Below are 26,849 nucleotides of genomic sequence, written 5' to 3' on the forward strand. Positions count from 1 at the left end.
GCCACAGCCTGCTGTGACTTGGCCATGGTTTGGATCCTGACACTCATGGTGATTCCTGTACCACGCCTTCCAGTGCAGATACCACCCTTGCACTGTTGGCCCGAGTACCACCACTCAATACCGGCAATAGCTGCTCCACCTGAAAGCTCAGAGACTCCTCCCAACAGCCTCAGATTGCTGCAGTGCAACTCAGCTGCTGGCAATCCCTGGCTCTGTTGCTGTATTGCCAGCAGCTGAGGGAGAACTAATTACAGAGGCCCAACATCTGGCATGGGGCCAGCTGAGTCCTCACCTCTGGCAGGTCTCTGCATAATAACAGTTTTAACAACACCAGGTTAAAGTCCAACAGGTTTATTTGGTAGCAAATACCATTGGAACTTGTTTCCACTCCATCTGACGAAGGAGCAGCGCTCTGAAAGCTAATGGTATTTGCTACCAAATAAACCTGTTGGACTTTAACCTGGTGTTGTTAAAGCTGTTACTGTGTTTACCCCAGTCCAACGCCGGCATCTCCACATCAGGTCTCTGCATGCCAGAGGCCTCAGACGTTCCCGCCTCCACCCAATGTGCACCCAGAGTGACCCATAAGCCTCACCACTAACTTGACCTGCTGAGGTGATAGTCTCTGGGATGGTGAACTGCAAGGTGGAAGCTGACACAAAACTAGTGCCAGCCTTGAGTTTTCTTCTGCCCTTCCTCTGAAGAGTCCTATTGCAGTCCAATCTGGCTGTCACTGATGGTGTGATCATCATCCTCCCCTGCCAGATCCAGTACATGCTCCTCGAAACCGGATAAAACTCTTCGGTCGGGCACACCACCTGTCTTCTGCCGCTCCCAAATGTTATGGGCATTCTTCTCCTGTGCAGACAGAAGGAGGCATGTAAAGGCTGATGGCTGGAAGCATGCAGGGTGTCAGGGAACGGCCCTCAGGAGTGCAGGGGTTGGGTGGCAACTCAGAGGTGGCAGGGGTTTATTTATTAGTGTCACAAGTAGGCTTACATTAACATTGCAATGAAGTTACTGCAAAAATCCCCTTGGAGGCAGGTGCTAGGGGGTCAGGGGCTGGAAGCATGCAGGGTGTCGGGGTTGAATGCACACAGCAGGGGTCACATTGGGGGACCATGCCAGATGGGATGTGCACTAACCCTTGCTGCCCTTATGAGGTCATTGATTTTTTTTCCGCACTGGTGACTTTGCACTGACTGCCACTACAATTCTTCGGTCTTCCTGCCTGTCCTGGACTTAGAATTTGTTCGGTAAGAATGCCCCCACCAAGTTCCAAATTGTTAAACCAAAGAAATCTCATACCAATCAAAATGCCAATATACATAGGCCAGCTCGATTTATTTGCAAATAAACTTGACTTTTAGCCTTATTGTGAATGCGAGTTTCATAACAATTATATTTTGGGGCTGTCTCTTTAATTCGAGTTTAAATGGAGGTATGCAGAAGGTCACCTCATCCACTTTGTATTTTGCCCAACAAGAAGCCGAGGTGGCTTGGTTGCCCTAGGATTACTGTGAGAAAGATTGGGGGGGGGGGGGGTTTCTCTGGGAGACAAAAAGCCGAAAGGTGGTGTGGTCAGCATAGAGGAGGCTGAGCATTTAGTGAGCCACCATGCAGAATGCAGGAGGGGGAGGTGATATGGGTCAAAGGGCCACATCCAATGGTAATTCAAATGAATCTAGAATATTTGCCCTGCTGAGGCCAAGAAAAATCAAGAGTGGACCTTACTTGCTGGTAGTCGGTTTGGAAATCCTCTAGAAACTGAGGGAAGCACCTTTTGACAGTCATTCGGTGTTACAACTAGGCGAAACAGGGGGACGAGAATCTATTGGAAACTGGGAGTGACTGTGAACTGTTCCCTTTAAGACTCTAATCCTGCAGAGAATGTGCTGTAAAGGAGGAAAAACTTACCTTCTTTACTAGGTAAGTTTAGTTGATATTGCTTTTGAAAAGTTTGTTAAAGTCCTAAAACTTCAAACCTTGCAATGCCAATCCTTTAAACTTGTACCTGCAAATTCAAGTAGAGTCATTGATCTCTACAGGAATCATAGCGGCCTGAATACAATTTCTATTTAAAAGTAGACCGTGACTCCATGGTGTACAGCCCATATAGGTCTCTGCCATCTTGATAAAAGGTGCTTGTTAGCCCATTGCACACTACTCCATTTATATCATGCATCATAATACAAAAGTCAGTTCATGGAATATGCACGTCTGTTTCTGGAAACAATCTGCACTGTATGCAGAAGGCTTGGATTTTACATGCAGCTATCATAATTACATTTAAAGTGATTCCGTTTACCTTTCAATAGGTTTCACACTAATTTATCCAGTTCATATTACAAAATGGACACAGTCCGAGGACATATTGGGTTAACCCAGCGTAGGTGCATCATTAATTATCCTACCCCAATTTACAAACCTCAATTTATAACATTACTTGGCTTAGAGGTTTAAGGGGTTTAAAAACACAAAAGGATTAAATTAAACAAAAATCAATCAAATCCAAAAGAACATAAAGAGCAGCAGACGTACTTAAAAGTAAAATGATGCAGCAAAATGGTTAACTTTTTTTTTGAATACTTAGAGGTCAGTAGAAAACCGGAATCTATTAAAACTGTGCTTTCAGCTCAATAAGCCTTTCTAATCAGCCATCCTGTAAACCTATGCTGACAGAAATTAGAGGATTGAGTTATCATAGAAATCATAGAAACCCTACAGTGCAGAAGGAGGCCATTCGGCCCATCGAGTCTGCACCGACCACCATCCCACCCAGGCCCTACCCCCACATATTTTACCCACTAATCCCGCTAACCTACGAATCTCAGGGCAATTTTAACCTGGCCAATCAACCTAACCCGCACATCTTTGGACTGTGGGAGGAAACCGGAGAACCCGGAGGAAACCCACGCAGACACGAGGAGAATGTGCAAACTCCACACAGACAGTGACCCGAGCCGGGAATCGAACCCGGGACCCTGGAGCTGTGAAGCAGCAGTGCTAACCACTGTGCTACCGTGCCGCCCTAACCACTGTGCTACCGTGCCGCTTATGGGTAAACTGAAGGCCAAATGGGTAAAGTTATGGGTAAACTGAAGGCCAAACCGGTCCTGAAAATAATTCCTCCGTTTCCATTTCCTCAGATAAGGAAGGCAGCAGTGATATGTGGGAGTACGAATATTCCAATTTTTGCTGAATCTCGGCTTGAGATCTCCTATGTGTGCGTGAGCCACATCTGCTGAACATGTCATTTTATTTTAGAGAACAGCGCACCTGGATTTTGACCAGGGCACTTCATAAACAGGAGGCATTATTCAATAGGAGGGAGAGAAATTATAGATTGCCCACCATTGATGTGGTCTTCCTCATTCTTCAATTGACGTTCAAGTCCAATTACATTAAGATATGACCTGCAGCCCACCAAGCCAAATTGCCCAGGGACTCACCCTTTCAAGAAACTCCCATCACAAATTATTTGAGTGTGAAAATTAATATCCTACCATGGAGTTTGAACACTGGAAGAATCAAAGGTTATACCAAAATTCAAATATATTCAGACTGCTTCTTCAGTCATGGAGACATGAGGAATGAAGTGGTTTGCCTGTATTTTCAGCTGAAATTATTTATCAACAGTAATTCAATAGTTAATTCCCCATTAAACTATGAAAATGCTCAATCTGCCAAGAGGACATGAATTCTGCTGGTGCTCATAGACTTCCTGATCTCAGCAGTTTTTGCCTATGGAGAAACAAAAGCAAAGAAGAGCTTAAAAGTGTAATAAAAATGGCCTATTGGCAATTTATGCTTGCCTTTGGACGTAACTACTAAAATAGGACCCATATACAGAAAGTAATCGGGATTGTTGGGATTATAGAATGGGAAATCATTGAAGTACATAGTTTATTGCCCTCATTCGCACATCACTGGGACCCGTGTCCGTGGCACAGTGGTTTGCACTGCTACCTCACATCGACATGGACCTGGGCTCGATTTTGGCCTATGTGGAGTTTGCATGTTCTCCCTGTGTCTGCGTGGGTTTCCTCCCACACTCCAAAGATGTGCAGGTTAGGTGGATTGGCCATGCTAAATTGCCCCTTAGTGTCCAATAATGTGTAGGTTAGGATAAGTACGTGGAGTTACAGGAATAAGGTCTGGGTGAGATGCTCTGTCAGAGAGTCAGTGCAGACTTAATGGGCCGAATGGTCTTCGTCTGCACTAAGGCTATAGAGAGGGCTTTCAATTAAGGTTGGGTGGAGTGGAAGGTGGTGGTGGTAGGGGAGGTCTCATGTCAGGAATGATTTGGAGAGTTAAAGGGAAAGGACAAGGGAATAGTTCAGGGCAGTGATAGGGGTAATCAAAGCCAGAGCATGCCAAGGTCAGAGTAGGGAAAACTGTAAAAAAAAAACAAAGACAACATTCATAAGTTGGAAGAATTTATAACACAAATAGAAATGTGATACGATAACTACTGCAGAGACGTAGGCCGAAATCTTACGGCTGTTTAGACCAGCAGGATTTTCCTATCCCACTGCAGTAAATGGAGATTTGGCTGGACACCAAATTCTCCGAGCTTGCAGTAGCAGGAGCATGGCATGCACGGCCAGCAAGTCTGTGCTTCTAGGATTGGATTTACACTCCCCCACTTACTTTCGACAGGGTGTGAGGGGAGTGGGGGGAGGGGGGGGGGGGGGGGGTGGTGTCCTGCACACTTCTGGGGCACCACCTTTAAGATGCCATACTCCTCCTTCAGTGATACCTGCCGGACAGAAGCTGGCTCCCCACTCCTTCTCCCTATTCGATGGGCTCGTGGATACCTGGGCAAGATGTTGAGTCGGTGCAAACTCGATGGACCGAATGGCCTTCTTCTGCACAGTAGGGATCCTATGATTCTCTGATGTCCCTCTTCGACCTTCTTCCTGCAGCATCCACTACTGGGATCTTGTACTACTGGCCAGATTGGCCAGCCAATCGGACGAGACAGCCCACTGAGTGAAGGGCAGGAGTTCCACTGTTAGCCCATTTAATCCACCTGTGGCATGCTATGGCTGTTATGGGCTTACAGGGAGCAAGTCCTCTTCTGGCCAACTTTCCTTCTGGGAAGGCAAGCAGCTCCGTAAAGTTCTGCCCATAGTTGCAAAGTGACTACAGCAGAGACCAGAATATTCGACATTTCGGAAGGACAGGAAGAAAGGAGCAGGCATTGGGGGAGCTCTGCTAATAAAGAATGAGATCAGTACAATTATGAGAAATGATCTTGGTTCAGAGGATCAAACAGCAGAATCAATTTGGAGATAATAGAATCACTGATGGAAGCAATTTATTGGCCCCCTTACATAGCTATGTAGTAGGACAGAGTATAAATCTAAGAATAATGGGGGCGTGTAAGAAAGGTATTGCAACAGTCGGGGAGATTTTAATCTTCATATAGATTGGACAGATCAAATTGGCAAAGGCAGCTGAATTCATAGGCTGGGATTTTCTAGTCCATTTGCGATGGGACCCGTTTCAGGCCGGACAGAAAATTTGGAGACACAGGAAAAGTCTTTGGGCAGGAATTCCTGGTCCCACCCAGTCAGACAGAGTATATTCAACACAATTTCTTAGAACAATATTTTCCTACCTAACTTGGTTCCAGCACACAAGTTGTCAAGAGGAGATAAAGAGTCTACAAAGCAATGTAGACAGGTTAAGTGAGTGGGGAAAATATTGGCAGATGTGGTGTAACGTGGGAAAATGCGAACTTGTGCACTTTGGCAGGTAGAATAGAAAGGTAGTATACTATTTAAATGCACAGAATGCTTTAAGTACAGAGAGGCCTGGGTGTCCTTATACATGAATCACAAAAAGTATGCAGGTGATTAAGGCGGCAAATGGAATGTTGGCATTTATTGCCAGGGGAATGGAAAATAAAGTAGGGACCTTTTACTACAGTTGTACAGGGCCTTTGTGAGACCACAGCTCCTGTACAGTTTTGGTTTTCTTATCTGAAAAAGGATATAAATGCATCAGTGGAAGCAGTTAAGATAATGTTCACTCGACATATTTTGGGATGATGGGCTTATCTTATGTAAGGTTGGGCATATGGCCATTGAAATTTAGAAGAATGACAAGTGATCTTATAGAAATATAAAGATCCCGAGGGGACTTGATATGATGGATTCCAGGAGCAGGTTTCTTCTTGTGGGGGAATACTAGAAACAGAGGACAAAGTTTAAGAAATAAGACAGTGAGGGGATTTTATTTTTGAAAAAGAGGATGGATAGTCCATGGAATTCTCTTTCTCTAGAAAGCGATGGAGGCTGGGTCACTGAATTTGATCAATTACTGACCTCATAATAAAGAATTCTCCAGGTAAGAGTGATCATAACACGGTCAAACTTCACATTTAGTTTGAGGGCAAGAACTTTGGTTCTGAAACTAATGTCTTAAACTTAAATAAAAGAAATTACAAGGGTATGAAGACAGAGTTGGCTAAAGTGAACAAGTATTTTGTATCGGTCTTCACAGTAGAAGGCACAAAAAACATCCCAAGAATAATAGGATAGGATGGTTACTCTCGTGGGGGAGATCTAAAACGAAGGGAAACAGTGGTCTCCCATTTAATTCTGAGATTTTAAATCAGGAGAATTTCTTCTTCCTCAGAGGATCGTTAGTCAGTGAAATTCTCTTCCCTAGAGAGCAGGGGGGACTTGGTCATTGAACACATTTAAGGTTACATTAGAATTTTTGATCAACATGCAGGTCAAAGGTTATGAGGGGGCAGTCCAGAAATTAGAGTTCAGGGACAAACAGTGTCTTTCAGGAGTTTCCCTCATCCCGATTTGGCACTTGAGTGCCTTTGAACAAAGAGGTGTCCCACACCCCTGCCTAACCCCTTTGAACTGCAAGCAAATACACTTGGATTTGCTCCCCACCTGGGTTAATACTGGCAGGGATGGAATAGAGCCCATAAGTGGCTATTAACAGGCTACATTGGGCATCAATTGGCAGTGGGTACAGGAAAGCCATCCACAAGTCTTCCAGCCACAGACATCAATCAGGATGACGACAGGGAGGCAGCGGGATCCGCATTGACCACCATCCCACCTGATTGAATGCCTCTCCACCATCAAATTCACCACAGAGGAGGGCACAACATTTTACAAAATGCACTGGGGACGAAATTCAACTTTATCAGTTCTGCAAAGTGGACAACAATAAACTTCACCCAATATTTACTAGAAAAGAAAGTGAAGTGGGTTGTATTGGTGTCAGGAAACGGTTAGTTTAAGTAATCTATATTTGGATTTGTGGATATTAGAAATAATGTATAGCTTTAGTTCTGCATTTGAAAAGGTGAATGACTTCAGTTTGGTTTAGATGCATGAATGGGAATGAGAAGTTATGCCCGTGAAAACAAACAGCGTTTAAAGAAAGACTAAGCTGGTGCTCATCAACCAGGCACCACCCCAAGTTGGAAATAACTTGAGTTTAGTTTTAAGATGGATCCAGAAGAAACTGGATAGGGCAAGGGAGTTTCAGGGAGCAGACTTCCCAAAAGAAGAGTCCAGAAACCAGGGAGTTGCGACCAAAGTATGTCTCAGGAATTCTGTTAAGTTAAAGGAATAAAGAACAAGAAGCTGAACAAGGTCCTGTTGGGTGAAGTTAAAGATAAAAGGCAGAGAATGTGCTTGGAGTTAAAGCGACAGCTGCAAGAACCAGATTTAAAGTGAGAAACCAAATATTGGAAACAACTTAATACAGCTTGTGAAGCAATAGTGTTCCGTTGAAATGGCCGAGTATCTCTTGGGTAGTGTAGAAGCTTGAAGGAACATGGCAAAGCTGTGTAGGTTAGGTGGATTAGCCATGGTAAATGCACGGGGTTAGGGGGATATGGCAGGGGTGGGGGAGGGGGGGGTGCTCTTTCGGAAAGTTGGTGCAGACTCAGTGGGCTGAATGGCCTCCTTCTGCCCTGTATTTGATTCTATGGCAATCCAAGGTAGAGGAATACTGAAAGGAGAGATTCAAATCCTGGAAGTGGATCTCTGATGGAGGCATCCAAGAGAAAGCATTTTGTGGGGGAACATTCTAAGGTATGTTTCTTCAACAGTGGAGTTTGGAAAAGCCAATCGGAAGTCAGAAGGCTCACAGTTTGATAAGCATCTGAGAAATCCACAGAAGTGGAATAGAGTGGCATCTGCCACTTGTTTTCACAGCGTGGTGTGTCTGACCACAATTAGCCTGTTGGTTTACATGATACTTACCAAGGACATTATAGTATCAGATAGATTAAGGATAACACAAGTTACAAGATGTATGTACATCTGTGGAGAGATATGTGGGGTGAAGGAGTATTGTCAATCCTTTCATGTTTAATAAGTACTAGTTAAGAAGTTAACTGGCAGTCCTGTGACTCTAACTTTGGAGACATGGATGAACAATCTATTCCATTCTGGGATCTGACTGTCCAGTCCCAACAGGATGCCAATCAATCATATGTGCTATTACCAAAGCTAAACTTCATTAGCAATAAAGTCAGCCATTTCGGCTAATGAAGTTATAAATGGCTATATTGACTCACATTTTAGTGACAACTAGCATAGTAATTCCTTGTTTTTATGGTTAGATTTCATCTCCAGTGAGTCATTGACATTGAAACATTAACACTTTCTCTTCCACAGATGTTGTCTGGTCTGCTGAGTATTTCCAGAGTGTTCTGTTTTATTTCAGGTTTATAACATCTGGAGTATTTTGTTTCTGTCCCATTAATGTTCGTCCCTTTATCGCATTCAGCAACACGAGTTCACTTGTTTACAGCCTTGTATTTCTCTGAGAATTATCACAAAAATTGTCGCCGAAATCTTGTTGCCGTTTACTCCGGAGCGATCTCGCGATCCCACCAATGGTGCACTCCTGCCAGGGGTTTCCCGGCAGCAAGGGGTGGGCAACAAGGGGCGCATTCAATGGGAAACCCCATTGACAATGGCGGGACTATAAAATCCCACAACCAGTGAGCAGCGCGCCACCTCCCGCTACCACAAAACACACCATGGAGAGGGAGGAAAATCCTGCCCTATAAAACAATTTTTAAAAAGTCTTTAAAAAAGGAAAGCAGTATTTATTTAGCACACACATCAGCAGGAGAGCTGTTTTTGTACTAAGCATAATTTCTCACTGACACATCCTTCCAAATATTCACACTTTTTTGTAAATTTTCCAAATTAGATATGCAAGAACCAAAAGCAATCCACGCTGAATACAAACACCTGTAAAATGGTTCCAAAATCTAGAGTACAGTTTTATTGATTTCAATTGCTAAACTATGACAAAACGATAATACAAATTACCTACCTGATTAACAATGCAGACACCTTCATTTTACAAACAATGGTGTTATCAGATCATAATAACAACCATTTCACATTTAATTGTTATTTTCACTTCAGTAAGCTCTATTAGCTAAATAACCCTTTAGTTACCAGGTAAAGTGTTATAAAGTCACCACAACACAAATAAACAGAAATACAGTACACACCAGATAAAACCAGACAGTTTACCCATATCCTCCGCTGGCTAGCTTACCTATATCTCAAGTGTTGAAATTTCTGTATTTCTCCTGTAAAACGTATAGGCCGGAATTTTACTGTCCCGCCCGCCATGGGAATCGGAGCAGGGGGGGGAAAGGGGCCGGACCATGGAAAGGTCCGTTGACCTTGGGCAGGATCTTACAGTTTCGGGATGAACGAGGCTATAAAATCCCACCCGTAATTTCTATTTCAGATAGAGAGCGCAGTCATACAAGATCTTGCATTTGTCTGCAGAATATCCTGTAGTTATCAATGCACTTTAAACCGGCTTCTACCAGCAGCTGCTTTTATGTGGTGTGTACCGTATTTGGCTTGCTCTAAAGGGTTGTAACACCGGGAGGAAAAGTGGCCCTGTTCAGCCAAATAGAGTGTTGTCTAAACTGTGGCAATTTTTCTATTGTGTTTGAACAGCAAAAGAAAATGGTCTAAAAAGAAAATTACAGCAATTAATTGAAAAAAAGTGTGTTATAATTTAACATAAATGTGCTTTTCGTTTCCACAAGTCAACATCTCAAAAGAAGTTCAGTAACAAACTTCAGCAGTATCTAAATGTCAAAGGAATTCAGGGCATAAATTTAGCAAAAGGAGAGAATTAATTTTATGGAAGCCATTTATTATTTTCTCATCTAAATTTAGCGAGTTCAAGCTTCTGGTGAGGGTGATCGCTTTCTTCCACGATCAGGGAGATGTCATGTTAAAGAGGAACATCATTATTTGTGGGGAATGAAAGTATTTTCAAGGTACCATTGCAAAAGATGCAGAAATTGGATTTGAAAGTGGACAAACACAAATTTGAGCATCTCTATCTTGGGGACCGGAAAATATGAAAAAGATAGCTATTAAATACAATATTATAACTAAAGGCCACCACTGCTGCTGAATGGAGAGGTAGGTAATTTATGATAAATTATTTGTATTGCAGTCATTGATCTAACTGCTCTATTATTGGGTGCCCTCAGGAAAGAATGGCTGAAAAATGAAGATGGTAGTCAAAGAAAAATGCACTGGGTCCACCAGCTACAGAGGCAGCCGTAGCCACTAGTTCAATATAATTATGTAGGGCCTTGGTGAGATAGTACTGAAAGTACTGGTAACAGATTTGGTCTCCTTACCCAAGGAAAAATATACTCACCTTAGACGGGATGTGCAACAAACGTATGCTCGATTTATTTCTATGATTAAAGGGGTATTCAATGCGAAGAGGTAGAGTAGAATGCACCTAGAATGGACTTTAGAAGAATGAGATGTAACACGTCATCAGAATAGTCTTTTGAGGGCTCGATAGGGTAGATGCTAAAAGGAAGTATCGCCTGGCTGGAGTGTCTAGAATTGGGTTCATAGAATCAGATAAGGGGTCAACTATTTAGTATTGAGATCAGCAAAGTTCTTCAGATAGTTATGAATCTTCTCTACCTCAGAGAATCATGGATTTTCAATTGTTGGTTCTATTCAAGACTTTTGGGCACGATGAATCGAGGGATATGGCACATTGGCACAATGGTTAGCACTGCTATCTCACAGCACCAGGGACCCAGGTTCAATTCCCAGCTTGGGTCACTGCCTGTGCGGAGTTTGCACATTCTCCCAGTGTGTGTCCTCCAGGTGCTCCGGTTTCCTCCCACAGTCCAAAGCTGTGCGGGTTAGGTTGATTGGCCATGCTAAATTGCCCTTTAGTGTCAGGAAGGATCATGGTAAATATGGTGGAGTTATGGGGTAGGGCCTGGGTGAGATTGTTGTTGGTGCAGGCTCAATGGATGGCCTCTTTCTGCACTTTAGGGATTCCCTGTTTCTATGGGGATATGGCGGAGTGCAAATTAGAAGATCAGCCACGATCTTACTGAATGGTAGAGCAGGTTCAAGGAGCTCCTACTTCTTTTGCATAGTTTAAAAGAGGAGACAAACTCAACCTCAAGGAACTCCCGAGTAAAATTATAGATTGATCTGCAGCAATTATTTCAGCCTAGTTCAGTGTTAAAGATACAATCAGGTTTGGTCGCAGCCATAGTTGAACAGACTATTGTCTACTAGAGGGCCAATCTTGCTGACAATAAGTTTCATCTTCAGGAAAGAGGAGATATAAGACATTAAAATTTAGGAGGAAAAAAATTTCGTCCTTGGAAAGAGAACCTTATGGTTGTTCAAATCAAAGATGCCCAGAGCTGAAGGTATCTATCCAAATATGGTATGGTTTTGTAGCAGCTGGGCAGGACAATATGCAAACCAAAACTGAACCACTGACATGTTTGAACACAGGGAACAACATTCAGGAGTCTGATCCAGGTTGAGTTCTGCAGGAGCTAAATGAACAAGAATCTACCAAACATTGTTGTGATAATGTAAAGGTCTCTCAGGCAGATGTGGCAAAATACCTTTGTGTATAGATAGTACTGTACACCGAATTTACTTTCCCCAGAGTTGATATTCCTCTTTAACATCTTTTCAATACCTTGCAGAAGTATCAAGAAATTCATTGGCACAAAAGGTATAGTGCAATTGTACTTAATTTCATCTTCATTTCCAACCTTAGCAAAGCAGTTTGCTTTTTCACATAGTATTTTTCTTGCGATGTAAGAAAAGATGAAAATGTAGCGAATGAACAGGAAACGCAGAGAAAAATCAGAGACAAAAATCTGAATGTAAAGAAGAGTTAAGATATAGTTTGGAAAAGAAACAAAAGACATCAAGGAATTGTTATTTGTACCTCTTGAGCAGATCTACAAAAAAAAGGTTGAAATAAGTCAGTGCTCCTGTGAAATGTCACGTGCTTATTTAACGCAGACACAATTTACACCAGAACTTCAGAGATAAGTAAGGATTTAGCATAGTGTGGTTAAAATGAATGCAATGAAATGAACTTTTTTTTTAATGTAAGGTATGAACAGGGCCTTTGAGTGAAGTGAAATGTGTTAGAGCTCATGCACTGACTTCTAATCGCCTATAACAAGGGATTTAAAATGTTTTATAAAGGGACACAGCAACAAAACCACAGAGCAGTACAGACAAACAAACATACCCATTTGTCCAGATCAAGAGGCTTGCATAGTGGATAAAAAATGAAAAGCAGAAAAAGTATATTATTTTCCATGTGCATGACTCTCTAGACGATCTCCCCCACCCCACTATTCCAGTGGCCAATGGTAACTTTGGCACAGCGACTTACAAACAAAGCAAACAATACAATAGGTCAAATTAACAAATCAAATGAAGTAGAATATCTGATGGCCAGAAATAGTGGTTATAGCGATACAATGACCGGAATTTTACCGTCCCGCCCTCCACAGGAATCAGAGCGGGTAAGGGGGCGGAACATGGAAAGGTCCGTTGACCTCGGGCAGGTTTTTACGGTTTTGGGATGAGCGAGGTCGTAAAATCCCACCCTATATTTCAGATTATTGGACCGTTAATCACTGGAAACTGGAGCAACCTATTCCTTGCTAACTGCTACAAATGGAAAGGCCACAGCACTGATGCGACGCAAGATTTGATTTCTAACCATTTTTGGAAACACTTTGTTAAATGTAGTTTGCCGTGAAGGACAAAAAGATGACTGTACTGTAGTTACCAAAACACATTTTCATTGTGATTTCTCGAATCAGAACTAGAACAGCAGAAAACCTGTGATTTCAGACAAAGTCACCTGGTCATTACGCAACCCTGCTTGTGTGATATACCGTTACTTGGCAGATATCCAAATATACAGCATCAGTGTTTTGCTGTGAAATACCAGTTGTAACTAAATCTAGGTTACTTTTATGTGACCTGAATCTTTCAAGTGTCTTTGTATATATTTTTAGTCTCTATGCATGCCACAATTCAAAAGTGTGCCCTCCAGATAGCAACCAATATCAGAGGAGAAGTGATGGCCTAATGGTATAATCGCTAGACTATTTCTCCAGAAACTCAACTAATGTTCTGGGGACCCTGGTTCGAATCCCGCCACGGCAGATACTTTGTCAGAGAAACCCATCTGGTTCACTAATGTCCTTTCGGGCAGGAAATATGCCATCCTTACCTGGTCTGGCCTACATGTGACTCCAGAGCCATAGCAATGTGGCCAACTCCCAGCTGCCCATGGGCAACAAATGCTGGCCCAGCCAGCGATCTCCAAATAGCCCCCTCTCCCCTTCAGACCCACCACTCAGGCCATGTATCTTGACAGTGCCAACAGTACACTGCCCCCCTAGCACCTTGCACTGATACCCTGGCCTGGCACCTTGGAACAAGGGGGTGCCAAGCAGGTGGGTCCAGTGGTCATTTCTCCCAGATTGCAGAGGAAGGTTCCCTCAAGGGTCCTAAGGTGGGGTGGACTCAGGAAGGAGGCAAGGGGTTGACTTTGCTACTCTCAGTAAGAGTTTTAACAACACCAGGTTAAAGTCCAACAGGTTTATTTGATAGCAAATGCCATTAGCTTTCGGAGCGCTGCTCCTTCGTCAGATGGAGTGGATATCTGCTCGCAAACAAAGCACACAGACACAAAATCAAATTACAGAATACTGATTAGAATGCGAATCCTTACAGCCAACCAAGTCTCAAAGATACAGACAATGTGAGTGGAGGGAGCATTAGGCACAGGTTAAAGAAATGTATATTGTCTTCAGACAGGAGACCATTATGGGTCCTGTCTGGAGATAATACACATTTCCTTAACCTGTGCTTAATGCTCCCTCCACTCACATTGTCTGTATCTTTGAGACTTGGTTGGTTGTAAGGATTCGCATTCTAAAATTTGATTCTCTGCCTGTGTGCTTTGTTTGAGAGCAGATTTCCACTCCATCTGATGAAGAAGCAGCGCTCCGAAAGCTAATGGCATTTGCTACCAAATAAACCTGTTGGACTTTAACCTGGTGTTGTTAAAACTCTTACTGTGTTCACCCCAGTCCAATGTCGGCATCTCCACATCTTTGCTACTCTCCACAGGGATGGGGATGTCGTGGCTGGACAGCCCCTTCCAACCCTGAAAATCACCCCTAGCATGGTGATTTCAGCTGTGCAAATTTTGAAATGGCCAGGCCATTTTAACCTCCATGCACTAACACTCCCCTGCCCCCGTCACCGGGCAGGATTTTAAATCATTGTAGCACTCTATTCTGCAGCAGAGATTTTTCTTTCTCTGTCAGAAACTGCACGGGAGAGCAGACCCCTCTGAAATCGCCTGACAGTGAGGAGCTGTCAATTTCACCTTGCCCGAGGAGGGGATTCCAATCTTCCCAGCTGTGCACTCAGCCTCATTTTATGCACAAGGCTTTGATTTGAAGTTGCTGAGGCTCCCCAGCAAACTGAAATGGTTGAAACCCTCTACATTGCACTTGAAGCTTTTGATCCGTATCAAGTTCAGCCTGCAATGCCTCGTAAAAGATTCAGCTGTCAGATCAATGGATCATCCTCCAGCCACTTGTGTTTATTTTGATTTCCCTTTATGGTTGACTGAGTGGTTGGTGGTGCTCCCCTGGTCAGTGTGCTGGGCACCATTTCATTTCTTTGTGTGGAAGGGGGCCTGTCTCTGAGCGCAGAGTTCAGGGAGTCATTTAAAAATGTCCACCTGGTCTCAGAACAGCATCTGCTTAAAATGATCTTATTTGCATCTTTTAGGTGGGTGAATCCCAAGTGAAAGACCCTGCCAATGCCAACTCATGTTGTCCCATCGGCGAGGACACTTAACCTTAAAACAGGCGATTTCAGCCCATTACCTGAAAGCCACAACTGAAATTGATCCAATATAATAAAAGTAAATGAATCCTATTTTGATTTTAGGCTCAGACAAGTAGCAGTTGTGTTACGATACCAGTTGGTGTTACTACTGGAAAAGTCCATTTTTAAAGGTGAAACTTGGCCTGATAGATCCTAACTTTATTTTTAGAAACACGAAGAGCAGCTATTGAACAGAATCACAGAGTCTGCTGATGAAGTTTTAACATTTATTGAGCAAGGAAGGATGAACTATATTACACGTGCTGCATAACCATACCTTTACAGATATATAAAGATTTGTACGGGTAACAAATCCATCCTGTACTCCAATGTTCACAATATGTACTGAGTCCAGTAAACCAAAAAGGTGACCTTCGGTCAGACATACCACACCTGCACAGAGGCAAGCGCTGCTGCCTCACAGCTCCAGGGATCCGAGTTCCATTCCAGCCTCGAGTGACTGTGTTGCATTCGCATGTATTCCCCATATCTGCGTGGGTTTCCTCCGGGTGCTCCGATTTCCTCACACAATCCAAAGGTGTGTAGGATTGGCCATGGGAAAAGTGCAAGGTTTGCCAGGGTGCCCGAGTAAAGTACACTGTCAGAGAGTCCGTGCAGACTCGATGAGTTGACTGGCCTCCTTCTCAACTGAAGGATATCTATGACTCTGAAACCAAGCGACAGATATCACGCCAAACCGATAGTATGGATCTCTCATCAACTCCCAATCGGGCTATCATCACACTGTGTGCCAACTGGTCTCACTGGAACTCTGTCCTTCATAGGAGGGTTTCCAATTTCAATGCTCAAAGTACTCGCTTTGGAATTTTCTCCCAAAAAAATGCCTCCTCTTGGACATCTCCCACGAGAGTCCACCTCCAGGATTCAATCTCTCCTTCCGATACTCCTCTCCCCTGGATTGTCAGATGCAATCAAGCTTCATTTTCCCCACACATTCAAGTATTCATACATATCAATAGAACACTACTGCTTTACAGGCCATAGGAATGAGTTCCAGATCTTCGGTTGTCTCCTTGTATCTCTGGCTTCTCACAGGTCTATTTCACTTCAAGTCTGCTTCTTGCAGCTTTCTCACTTTAAACTCAGGAGCCTTCCACCGTTCCTCGCTCTTAACTTCACTGAACAGGATTTGTTCCAGATTCCTGTTTTTTTTCCCTCTGACTTTAGGCCTTCTTGGAACCTTTTTCTTTCAGACCTGCTCCATACAATTCCCTCTCCTTGTAGACTACTGCCAACATGGTATCGCCTTTGAGATTCAGACCTCACTCAACATTCACTGCAACTTCAACTTAAAGGGCAGCACAGTGGCACAGGGGTTAGTGCCAGGGACCCAGGTTCAATTCCGGCTTTGGGTCACTGTCTGTGTGGAATTTGCATGTTCTGTGTCTCTACGTGGGTTTCTTCCGGGTGCTCCGGTTTCCTCCCACAGTCCAAAGATGTGTAGGTTAGGTGGATTGGCCATGCCAAATTGCCCCTTAGCGTCAGGAGGATTAACAAGGTAAATACGTGGGGTTATGGGGATAAGGTCTGGGTGGGATTATGGTCAGTGCAGGGTCGATGGGCCAAATGGTTTCCTTCTGCACTGAGGGATTCTAAACTCATCTAAACAATCTTGAGACTTATTTTCCTCAGCAATCTGTTCGTATGTCCAGTTAGTAAGATTTAAACTGTTGACTTCATCTTCAGAGCATAACCACCAACTGAACAAAAAATTACTCTCCTGTCTGTGGGTTTCTCACTGGACCCCTGTTCCTGGCAACAGAAGTATTTTCTTGACTTTGATTTTTTTTAAAACTTCCTTAAACTAATTAAAGGGGTCGTAAAACCTCATTAAAAATGTAGGCAAACAAACAGCTCCAGACCTGCTGTCTCCACTCGAATGAAACTAAACTCAGGTTTCACCTTTTTAACCCACAAGTTAAAAAAAATAAACTTAAAGCTATATCTTATTCTTAACACTCAAATACAACTATAATTTTATTAAAACTAACTCAATTTCCTAATTGTGTGTTACCTATGAAAACTGAGACATCAAACTGGGTTTTGTGATGCAAGAAACATTTTATTTATTCAATGACGCTGTTAGAAATATATTTTGAGGTGTAACGATTTTCCAGAGTACAACTTCTATTGTAGTCAATTGTTAACCAGTTTAAGGAACTGGGTCAACCAAAGTCAAACATGATACGTATCGACAAAGTAAGAATAATCCTGAATTAGAACTTCAGATTCAGCAGGCTAGCAAAACTTAAACATTTGCCCCCCAAGAATATCATGTGAAAAATGAGAGTTTTTAAATCAAAAACGAAGGGAAGACAGCTGCCTGGACTGAATACTTATTACCAGTTTAATAATTTCACTGACACATCAACGTGAATTTCTTTATTCTTTGATGGGATGTGGGTGTCACTTGCAAGGCCGTCATTTGCTTCCCATCCTTATTCGGCCTTAAATTGAGAGGCTTGTTTGGCTATTTCAGAGGACAATTAAGAGTCAACCACATTGCAGTGGATCTGGAGTCACATGTAGGCCACACGAGGTAAGAATAACAGATTTCCTTCCCTAAAGGACATTGGTGAACCAGATTTTTTTTGCAACAATTGCCGATTGTTGTCATGGCCACTGAGACTAGCTTTATGTTCAGATTTTACTAATTGAATTTAAATTCTACCAGATGCCGTGGTGGGATTTGAACCCATGTCCCCCCCCCAGTGCATTAACCTGGGCCTCTGGGTAACGAGTCCAGTGACATTGCCACCATCGTTCCATATAGCTGCAAATAATTGGGCACAGTGAAACTTTACATGAAACCACAATGAAAAGAAAGGGTTAACATGCAGTGTCTCGACATACAAACATGAATTGATGATTATGATGTATTTAGCACGCTCAATGAAAAACTCTGAATGTAATTCAAGTTTCTATTCAGAAAAATACAATTTTTTTAAAAATCAATTGAGTAATAACCTGAAATACACCGAGCATGTGCAGTAATTATCAATTCAAAGACAAATTCAGAAGCATCAACTAGGCTGAATGATTGTAATGTATAACTGTATACATTAACTACAAAGGCAAATTGCTTACCTGCAAAGGGTCTTCTTCACACCATAGGTATACAGCTTAATTTGATAAGTTAGCACATACTGAGCACACATAAAAATGCGGTCATGACAGAGACAGGCAATAGTTAGACAAGGTCTTCCTTAAAGAAGGTCCAAGACCTGTGCAATTGAACAACTTCATTTTGGTCTGAGGCTCCACTGAGACTAACTAGCCATTTAATCATCTCCCCTTTTCAAATCCATGCACTTGCAAAGCCTGCAGGACAGATAAGACCTGGCTGTAGAATGTAGAGCTTGAATTTCATACACAGAATCCATATGATTCTATCACAACACCAATAAATCTTTATATAACACCTTGATAAAGCACTGTTAATTATACTGGGAAGTTGTCAAGTGACACAAGAGGGATACAAAAGAATGGTCTCGTGGGCACATGAGCAGCGCAGTCTTGGAGGGCCGAAGGGCCTGTTCCTGTGCTGTATTGTTTTTTGTTCTTTGACCTTCTGATGACGTTGAGTGTGCTAATAAAGGTACAACTGGAGCAAAGTATGGGCCATCCTTGTTGAGCACACAAGGGGTGGTCCTTTGATGAGCAATTTTAGCACTGCAATAGGTAATCTTTAAGAAGGAGATGTTTCATATATAAGCTAAGTACGTTCTTCCAACAAGGGAAAAAGAGAAGGGAACCAAATCCGGGGCTGTTTGGATGACAAGGGAGAAAGAGTATGAAGAAACAAAACAAAAAGGTGTATGATGCACATCAGGTGAATTTTGCAAGTGAGAGGCGGGTCAAACACAATAGGTTAAGAGGAAAGTAGCCTGGCAAAGACAATAGCAGCCAAAATAAAAGGGAAAACAAAAATCTTCAATCAGCATGTAAATACCAAGCAGGCAGTAAGAAATGGAATGGACCCTATTAGGGACAAAGAGGGCGAAATATGCTGAGGGGCACAGGACAAGGCCAGAATAATTAACAAGTATTTTGTGTTCAGGAAGGATGAAGAATCTGACCAAACATTGGTAGAAGGGGAGATGGTAGAGATGATAGATGGGATGGAAATTAACAGGTAGGACATACTGGAAAGGTTGACTATGCTTAAAAATATACGTGATCCAGGCAGCGTGCATCCTGGGTTTCCAAAGGAAATAGGGTTGGAGATAACAAGAGGGATTGCCATAATTTTGCAACCTTCCCTAGACAGGGGGAGGTGCCAGAGGAGTGGAGAATAGCAAATGTAACACCCTTATTCAAGAAAGGATGCAATGACAGTCCAAGCAACTACAGGTTAATTTATCAGTGGAGGGTAAAGCTTTAGAATCAATAATCAGGGGAAAAAAAATCAAAAGATAACTCGGAATGTTTTCAGTTAATTAGGGAGAGCCAGCACAGATTTATAAAGACACAAATTCACTAAATTAATTTATTTTTTGATGAAATAATAGAGAAGGGAATGCAATGGATGTTGTCTGTAGCCTTTGGTACTACATAAAAGGCTGGCTAACAAAATTGTGGGTTATGTACTGTGGGTCAGTATCAGTTTAGATTAAAAATTGGCTCAAGGACATAAGTGAGCTTTGGTAAATGGGTTTCCTACGGGCGCTCCAGTTTCCTCCCAAAGTCCCAAGGTGTGCAGGTTAGGTAGATTGGCCACGCTGAATTGTCTTTGTGTCTCCCAGGATTTGTAGGGTAGTGGGGTAAATACATGGGATAGGGCCTGGGTCGGATGCTCAATTGGAGAATCGATGCAGACTCGAAGGGCCGAATGGCCTCCTTCTGCACTATGGGGATTGTGTGATTCAGACAGGGGATGATAGATAGTGATATTCCGCAGTGCTAGGACCATCGTTTTATATATAAAATTACTTAGATGTTGGAATACGGAATAAAATTTCAAAATTTGCTGATGATACCAAACTGACGACAAATAGTGAGGAAGAAGCCAATCAACTACAGCAGGATGGGCAGACAAACCGCTGATGGAACTTAGAGAAGTATGAGGTGAGGGAAATTTTGGCAGAAGGGATAGGAAGAGGCAACATAGACTTGATGGAACATTTTTAAAGTGCATAGGAGAGACAGAGGGACCTGGAAGTGCATGTGCATTGATCCTTGAAGATGGCAGGACACTGGGAGCGATTGGCAAAGCACTTGGGATCATGGGATTCATAAATAGCGGTATAGAGTGTAATACAGGAAAATTATGCTGAACCTTCACAAAGCTCTGGTTAGGCCACAACTGGAGTGTTACATCTGGTTCTGGTAACCAAACTTTAGAAAGGGCGCGAATGTCTTTGAGAGGGCAGATGAGATTTACCGGAATGGCTACATGGAGGAATGATATTAGTTGGGAGATTTAGGGTGGAGAATCAGGGGTTGTTTTCATTTGATCAAAAGGAGATCGAGGGGAGGTTTGATAGAGATGCAAAAAAATTATAGGTTTCGACAAGATTGGGGGGCATGGTGGCACAGTAGTTAGCACTGCTGCCTCACAGCTCCAGGGACCTGGGTTGGATTCCCAGCTTGAGTCAGTGTCTGTGTGGAGTTTGCACGTTCTCCCCATGTCTGCACGTGTTTCGTCCGGGTGCTCTGGTTTCTTCCCACAGTCCAAAGATGTGCAGGTTAGGTTGATTAGCCATGCTAAATTGACCCTCAGTGTTCCGGGATGTGTAGGTCAGAGGGATTAATGGGGTAAATGTGTGGGGTTGTGGGGATAGGGCCTGAGTTGGAATTGTTGCCAGTGCAGACTCGATGAACCAAATGGCCTCCTTCTGCACTGTAGGGTTTCTATGATTTCTAGACGATTGACAAGCAAAAGCTGTTCCTATTGGCTGATGATATAAGAGTAGGGGAGCAAAGATTTAAAGTTTTGGGCGAGAGATACAGGGGGAATGAGAGGATTTTTTTTTAAATAAACGCAGCGAATAGCAATGACCAGGAGCTCACTGCCCAGCAGGGTGGTGGAAGCAGCAACAATCAATAATTTTAAAAGTGAATGGACACTTGAAGGAAATAAACTTGCAGGACTACAGAAAGAAAGTAGCACAATGGGACTGACTCAGTTGCTCTAGGAACAGGCATTGCCTTATTGATTGTGAAAGCTCTGGGGCATCCTGACGTTATGGAAAAGTGGAAGATTCAAGTTCTTTTTTATTTCCTGAGAATCTCCTGAATTTGTGGAAGAGGTGATGTGGAGATGCCGGCCATGGACTGGGGTGAACACAGTAAGAAGTCTCACAACACCAGGTTAAAGTCCAACAGGTTTTATTGGTAGCAAATACCATAAGCTTTCGGAGCGCTGCTCCTTCGTCAGATGAAGTGGAAATGTGCTCTCAAACAGTGCACAGAGACACAACATCAAGTTACAGAATACTGATTAGAATGTGAATCCCTAAAGCCAGCCTGGTCTTAAAGGTACAGACAATGTGGGTGGAGGGAGCATTAAACACAGGTTAAAGAGATGTGTATTGTCTCCAGACAGAACAGCTAGTGAGATTCTGCAAGCCCAGGAGGCAAGCTGTGGGGGTTACTGATAATGTGACATAAATCCAACATCCCGGTTTAGGCCGTCCTAAACCGGGATATTGGATTTATGTCACATTATCAGTAACCTCCACAGCTTGCCTCCTGGGCTTGCAGAATCTCACTAGCTGTTCTGTCTGGAGACAATACACATCTCTTTAACCTGTGTTTAATGCTCCCTCCACCCACATTGTCTGTACCTTTAAGACCAGGCTGGCTTTAGGGATTCACATTCTAATCAGTATTCTGTAACTTGATGTTGTGTCTCTGTGCACTGTTTGAGAGCACATTTCCACTCCATCTGACGAAGGAGCAGCGCTCCGAAAGCTTATGGTATTTGCTACCAAATAAACCTGTTGGATTTTAACCTGGTGTTGTGAGACTTCTTACTTTGTGGAAGAGGGCCAACCCAGGAGCCTCAAGTAAAATGGGACACATCAAAACCATAGCAATGCAAATAAAGGCGGGTACAGATCTCCACAATCACTCCAAAGTTGAGTTTGTTTCGAAGTATTTTCTTAGGTTATGGTTTTGGAAACCTCCCAAAATCCCCGAGAGAAGATGGCTCGAAGTTTATTCAATAAATAAATGGGGCGGCACGGTAGCTAGCACTGCTGCTTCACAGCTCCAGGGACCTGGGTTCGATTCCCGGCTTGGGTCACTGTCTGTGTGGAGTTTGCACATTCTCCTCGTGTCTGCGTGGGTTTCCTCCGGGTGCTCCGGTTTCCTCCCACAGTCCAAAGATGTGCGGGTTAGGTTGATTGGCCATGCTAAAAGAAAATTGCCCTTAGTGTCCTGAGATGCGTAGGTTAGAGGGATTAGTGGGTAAATCTGTAGGGATATGGGGGAAGGGCCTGGGTGGGATTGTGGTCGGTGCAGACTCGATGGGCCGAATGACCTCTTTCTGTACTGTAGGGTTTCTGAGATTTCTATGATTCTAATAATGAATGAAATTACTTCAGCAGCAGTACTGGGGCCATTGTGAAAGGAGATTCTTGTGTTACTGGACTGATAATTAATTCTTTGAACAGGATCAAATTTAATTTGTCCTAATACTTCTGTATGAAGTGAAGTTCATTTATTAGTCACAAGTAGGCTTACATTAACACAACGAAATTACTGTGAAAATCCCCTAGTTGCCACACTCCGGCACCTGTTCGGGAACACGGAGGGAGAATTTAGCATGGCCAATGCACCTAACCAGAATGGATAGGAAGAGGCAACATAGACTTGATGGAACATTTTTAGAGAGTACAGGGTCAGAGGGACTTGGAAATCTGTCTTTCGAACTGTGGGAGGAAACCAGAGCACCTGGAGGAAACCCACGCAGACACGGGGAGAATGTGCAGACTCCGCACAGACAGTGACCCAAGCTGGGAATCGAACCCGGGTCCCTGGAACTGAGGCAGCAGTGCTAGCCACTGTGCCACTTGTATGAGTATGGTGTTGTCTTCATACTGGCATGCTCTTTATGCTAACATGTCAATGAATTAGCAACACTCAGGAACGCAAGAAGTTTCACAGCACTGCCTGGGCATTGTCAGACTCGAGCGAGTCCCCAATAGTGGCTGAAGTAGTTGAGTCCTCAGCTTGATGCGGTGCCAGTGCTTTCCCAACACTGATGAGCGTTCAACCGTGCAGCTAAATGGTACTGGATTTCTTTGGCTTTACTGCGCTTCCTTCACTGTATTCAGACTGATGTGCACAGTGCAGGAGTGCTTTTTGAACCCAAAGCAGATTTAACATGGAGAATTATGACGTGGGGATGACTGAAATTTTAGGCAATGATTGTGTGCATCAGCAATTGTGAATGATTTACAGCATTTTGTACAGAGTCATAGAGGTTTACAGCATAGAAACAGACCCTTCGGCCCAACTTATCTATGCCGCCCAGTTTTTAACCATTAGGCTAGTCCCAATTGCCACGTTTGGCCCATATCCCTCTGTAACAATCTTACCCATGTAACTACCTAAATGTTTTTTGAGACAAAATTGTACCCACCTCTACTACCATCTCCGGCAGCTTGTTCCAGACACTCACCACCCTCTGAAAAAATTGCCCCTCTGGACCCCTTTGTAGCTCTCCCCTTAAACCTATGCCCTCTAACTTTAGACTCCCCTACCTTTGGGAAAAGATATTGACTATCTAGCTGATCTATGCCCCTCATTATTTTATAGACCTCAATAAGATCACCCCAAAGCCTCCTACTCTCCAAGGAAAAATGTCCCAGTCTATCTTGCCTCTCCTTATATCTCAAACCATCATGTCCCAGTAACATCCTAGTAAATCTTTTCTGCACTGTTTTCAGTTTAATAATATCCTTTCTATAAGTTATGATACGCATCCAAATAGAGACTTTATTTACTTTACCAAGTATACTGTGCAACCGTAACCCAGTTGAACACTTTCTGCACTCGAGGTAAACCTCAAATTTGCACTTTAGAAAGTTTTTTTAAAAGTTTATTTATTAGTCACAAGGCTTACATTAACACTGCAATGAAGTTACTGTGAAATTCCCCTAGTCACCACACTCCGGTGCTCAGATCAATGCACCTAACCAGCACATCTTTCAAACTGTGGAAGGAAACCGGAGCACCTGGAGGAAACCCATGCAGACACGGGGAGAACGTGCAAACTGCACACAGACAGTGACCCAAGCCGATAATTGAACCCGGGTCTCTGGCGCTGTGAGGCAGCAATGCTAACCACTGAGCCACCCTACTGATTCTTTCAGTTACTTTTTGTCAATAAAACCTATTGGCGAAGAAACCTGAACCTGTTTAGAGAATGTTTTTGAAAAGTAATACCTAATTAATCTATCTATAGTCAAGAGGCAGATTGGAAATAGTATTGTAGATTTGTAGCAGCCAGAAATCCAACACAAAGGACAAAGAACCTTCAGCCCGAGATAAACTAGATGCCATGATGCAGGAGTGGGGGATATATCCAGATCCACTCATGCACAGCACCAGGATGCCTTTTCATATATGTGTGCTCAGCATATGGTTTCTGTAAAACCTGTTAAGCCAGGCTATGAGTGTGAAGAAGAGAATGACAAAAATTGCCATTATTTCATCCAGCCCTTTGGAGGTGGCAGTCAGTCAGTTTGGAGAAGAACACTTTGTAAATTTTTCATCATAAAGTATTTTTATGAAGCCTTTGATGTCTTTCATTTAAGGTTTGATCAGTAACAAGAAATCATTGAAAGACTCATCACACTACTGACACTAACACATCAAAATAATAAACTTAACTTGCGTGATTTCTGTAATAAACTTGCATAGTGAAAGCACTCACTGGTGACAAAAGCATTTATTAAACAAATATTAAATAATCCCCTCTTCCCGCTGGTTCCTACTAAATACATGCAGGACCAGTTACTGTTGAATATTTCACATGCACTTCACCAACCTCAATAGTCCTGGCCCATAGCTCACTCTCCCATTGATTTGCCTTTTCTGTTATACACCTTTTTTTTTTCCTTTCATACACGTGGAGTTCAAAATGTTGGAATTGGAATTTAATTGAAGGTTAGCAATCAGCAGACTGTAATCTGAATATGCGTTACTGAGATAGCAGCAAAGTCGGAACGCAATACAGTTAATTTATCACTCATTTCTTCCTCAGGGATTCCCCACCCTTCGCCTGCCCATTGGGTGCTGGAATATAAAGCAATGCTGGTGCTGTTGGATTAACGCATGGTGAATTATAGCTAAACATTCAAACAAAATCTGCAAATAACGACAGTAAATCTATTATTTTATCCTATTTGGACACACGTACAGGTCAAAATATTTCAAAAATATTTCAACATTATAGGAAAATAATAGTGTTCATAATAAAATGTTTCCAAGAAAAAAAAAAGAACATTTTATTAGATTGCAGGCATGCTCTTTCCATGCACAATAAGATGACCAGAACTTCATAAGTGATGGATGAACAATACAAGACCCAATGCGAATGCAGTCCTATACTCCTGACGGGCATAGAGATATACAAGTTCGTACACTTCAGCAGGCTATCCATTTCATTATTTCTAAGCTTTACATCCAGGAAGACTTTTTAAAAGAGGATTACAAGCTAAAGTCTGAACTTAATTGATAGATTGAAGTTTATCATAATTCCCCTTTCTTCCAAGATTATATCTGAATTAAATTTCAACAACTTTGGGGACCACATTGGCATCAGATATCCCATCTATCATTAATTCCATGAACAAATCCATCTGTAAATTCTTCATCTTACTAACTAGCTGAGCACACAGTATCAGTGGACATATATTATTGAAATACTGCGACTACACCAGAGAATTAATTCAGGATAAAATACATATTTGATATGGTAAACAAATTATAAACAGATTTACTTTATTTAAACATGTATGTTTAAATTGTTGCTAAGTCACACAACCAATAATGTCAAGTATAGAGTACCAAGCTTATGTACTTTATCTCTCACCTATAATTATGTAATTACAATGTTTTAATGTTCATCTCAAAAGTTCTATAATCTATAATAGACAAACTGTTTAACAAGTTCAACGAATTTGGATTGTTGATTCAAAGGAAGACATTTTTTCTTACACATCGGTTATCCAATTATAATGTTTAACAATAAATGTATTATATCCCATTCAACAAGCGAGTTTGCAGACCTACCTCATTACCCTTTTCAACAGTGTTAGCCAGCATCTCCTGCAGAGCTCGCACAGAGAGCGACTGCTCCAGCACAAAGCTGCAAATTGCAAGGTCTGGAGGAACATTCTGCAAATAGAAGGGAAACACAGATTTATTGCTGTACTTTACACAGCTTAACTGAGAGATCCATTTCCATGTTTGTCAAATTATTTAAAACAATTTACCAAGTTACAAAATTTAAAAAGTCATGAAGTAAGCCGACAAGCTCAGTAGTTATTTGCTCTACAACCTATTTTGTACTTCAGAAAATCACCCATCGTTCAATCTACTTTAATTAGAATA

The 26,849-nt window shown here is 42.5% G+C and overlaps 1 protein-coding gene across 2 annotated transcripts in view; it reads right to left on the reverse strand.

Annotated features, from left to right (window-relative positions):
* LOC144511368 (ryanodine receptor 1-like) overlaps positions 1-26,849 on the reverse strand; it is a 495,584-nt gene that overhangs the window by 413,390 nt on the left and 55,345 nt on the right. For both annotated transcript variants that reach the window (XM_078241663.1, XM_078241662.1), the window contains exon 3: positions 26,529-26,633. In XM_078241663.1, the coding sequence (XP_078097789.1) occupies positions 26,529-26,633 (105 nt within the window). The remainder of the gene's footprint in view (positions 1-26,528; positions 26,634-26,849) is intronic.

Source organism: Mustelus asterias, chromosome 24 (genome assembly GCF_964213995.1).
Source record: "Mustelus asterias chromosome 24, sMusAst1.hap1.1, whole genome shotgun sequence".
NCBI lineage: Eukaryota > Metazoa > Chordata > Chondrichthyes > Carcharhiniformes > Triakidae > Mustelus > Mustelus asterias.